The following is a 2616-nucleotide window of genomic DNA, read 5'->3' on the forward strand; positions in this document are numbered from 1 at the left end:
TGATTAGAAATTAAGTGTTAACGAGCAGTTGGACAGGTGTACCTAATAAAGTGGCCGGTGAGTGTATGTCTATCAAATAAAGTTTAATGTTACAACTAATCAGGGATCCTTTAAAGTTTTTTTTTTTTTTTGTCATCCGAAACGGACAATGAAACACAACTCATTTTAAAATTTTACTCATCCCTATTTGACACTAAGAAAGGGAAATACTTTCTTGTAATAACTTCTGTATTTTAAAACCAAAATCAAATGCCACTTGTTTCCTGTTTTTTAATACCCGTTTCTAAAAGGAAAATCCAACTACCAAAAACTACACTGACCCTGCAAGAACCAATGAAAACTCACTTTGTAAAACTCAACCRCAGGACGTTTCAATATTTGCTAGAGAGGTGATATTAGATTAAAATTTCTTATTCAGAAGACATAATTTTACCTTTTTACACTAAGATTGAGTTTTAAACTCAACTATAATGTGTTGTAATTAAATTACTAGTTGATGTTAACTGTAATTTTATCTGTACTGTTGTTTTTCTTACTGTCACTGATTTATAAGGTTAAAGAGTCAGTAAGGTGTTTGTGTCTGTCACAGTGGATTCCCCCATAGATCCCTACTGGCTTTCTAGCTAATGTGTTGTCTTTCTCTCTGTGTATCTCTGTTTGTTTTTATGACTGTTTGTCTGTTTTTGTGCCTATTTGTTTTCTCTTTTTGCCACATTTGGCTCGTCATTGACTTTTTGTTTTCCATGTGCTTTTTTTTTACGTCACGCCTCCTTGTTGCTCTCTCTGTGTGCTTTAAATGTATGTTTTTGTTTATCTTTGTTCCCACTTGGGTCTGTGCATCTTTTTTTTTTTCTTTTGGTGTGTGTTGGCTCCTGTCCCCTTGTCGCTGTCTCCATATTGTCCCCCCCTCCACCCACCTCCAGCTTTTGTGACTTTGCTGAACGGGGACCAGGCTCAGGATGCCATCCGCTCCCTCCACCACAGCACTGTCCGAGGACGCCTGATCAACGTCACCCTTCAGCCGACCGACTCCCTGCTTTGYCTCACCAACCTGCCGCACACCTTCACCGCGCAGCAGTTCGAGGAGCTGGTGCGCCTGTACGGAAACATCGAGCGCTACTTCCTGGTGTACAGCGAGCTGAGCGGCCACTCCAAAGGGTATGGGTTTGTCGAGTACATGAAGAAGGACTCCGCTTCACGGGCCCGCTCGGAGCTTCTGGGTCGACCGCTGGTAYGTTAACGCAAATGTTAACGAATCTAATCTAACACATTCAGTCTTCTATCAGCTGAGAAATAACACAAGAGCTCTGCATTCATTAAACGCTTTGAATAGCTGAGAAAGATTCAAGTTTTCTTTTCATGCACAGAAGTCCAAAAATACACTTCGAAAGGGAGGTGCATATTTTACTTTAATTAGCGATAGGAGATGATTAGTTCCTGGCTCCTATATTGTATTTTAAGATATTTAAACAAATTAATGAGCTTCTTGTCAGTTTCGACTCAAACATGAAAGTGAGCAGGAAGAGAGGTGATGTTTTGTATACATTTAAGAGAAATATTGGAGATAGTTTATACATAAAAGCGTGGCTGAGGTTTGTCATCTGCTGTACTGAAACTGGCAGTGCTGGAGAGAACAGATAATCAGCACAAATATGGGCTCTGCCAGGTAGTTTGGATCCATGGGCCTCACTAAAATATATCAAATGGCACTTCTTTTTTTAAATTTTAGATCCCATATATCATTTTATTCAATCTGATCTGCTTTTCACAATTTTCAAATCAAGACAGGAAGTCCAGTTCCCCTGGCTTTTGGCACGTTACAACCGACGCCAGCAGTTTGAAGAGTGCCTGTCATCAGAGGTCTATAAAGTACTAGAAAAAAAAAAACTAAGTAAAAGTAAAATTACATGAACAAAAAATGGCTTTGGTAMAAATAAATTTCACTGATGAGAAAACTACTCAAGTAAAAGTCATAAAACTGTTCACAAAAATTGGGAAAGTAAAAGTACTTTAACACACTCGCTAATTATTAAACTATTGAGTTTACTGAACCAAACTGGTTACACTAAGCCAGGTTCATCAAGTGTATTTATAAAGCACATTTAAAAACAACAAGTTGTCACCAAAGTGCTGAACACAAGGCAAAAATCAATATAAAAAACAAAGAACACCAACAACAAATACATAACCCACAATTAATCAAAAATCTGAGAAAACAGGTGTGTTTTTAATAGAGATTTGAAAACAGGAAGTGTCGAGGCCTGTCTAACACTGGGGGTGGGGGGGGTAAATTGTTCCAAAGCTTGGGAGAAACGACTGAAAAAGCTCGATCTCCCCTCAGTTTCAGCCTGGTTTTAGGAATGACCAAAAGCAGCTGATCAGAAGATCTTAGTGCCCGAGAAGGACTGTATGGTTGAAGTAGATCAGCAAGATACGAGGGTGCAAGGCCAGGTTGGCATTTATAAGTGAGAAGGAGAATTTTAAAATCTATTCAATAGCGCACTGGGAGCCAGTGAAGGGAGGATAAGACCGGTGACACATGCTCAAACCTACGAGTTCCTGTTATAAGTCGAGCTGCAGCATTCTGAACAAGTTGAATACGTGAAAGGGAGACCT

The 2616-nt window shown here is 39.3% G+C and overlaps 1 protein-coding gene across 1 annotated transcript in view; it reads left to right on the plus strand.

The window, feature by feature from the left end:
- Nucleotides 1-2616, plus strand: part of raver2 (ribonucleoprotein, PTB-binding 2) — a gene marked incomplete in the record, with an annotated part of 133137 nt that overhangs the window by 75991 nt on the left and 54530 nt on the right. The window contains 1 exon segment of the mRNA XM_014014291.1: nt 924-1231. Within this exon segment, the coding sequence (XP_013869745.1) occupies nt 924-1231 (308 nt within the window).

This window comes from Austrofundulus limnaeus, unplaced genomic scaffold, assembly GCF_001266775.1.
Source record: "Austrofundulus limnaeus strain Quisiro unplaced genomic scaffold, Austrofundulus_limnaeus-1.0 Scaffold113, whole genome shotgun sequence".
In the NCBI taxonomy this organism is placed as follows: domain Eukaryota; kingdom Metazoa; phylum Chordata; class Actinopteri; order Cyprinodontiformes; family Rivulidae; genus Austrofundulus; species Austrofundulus limnaeus.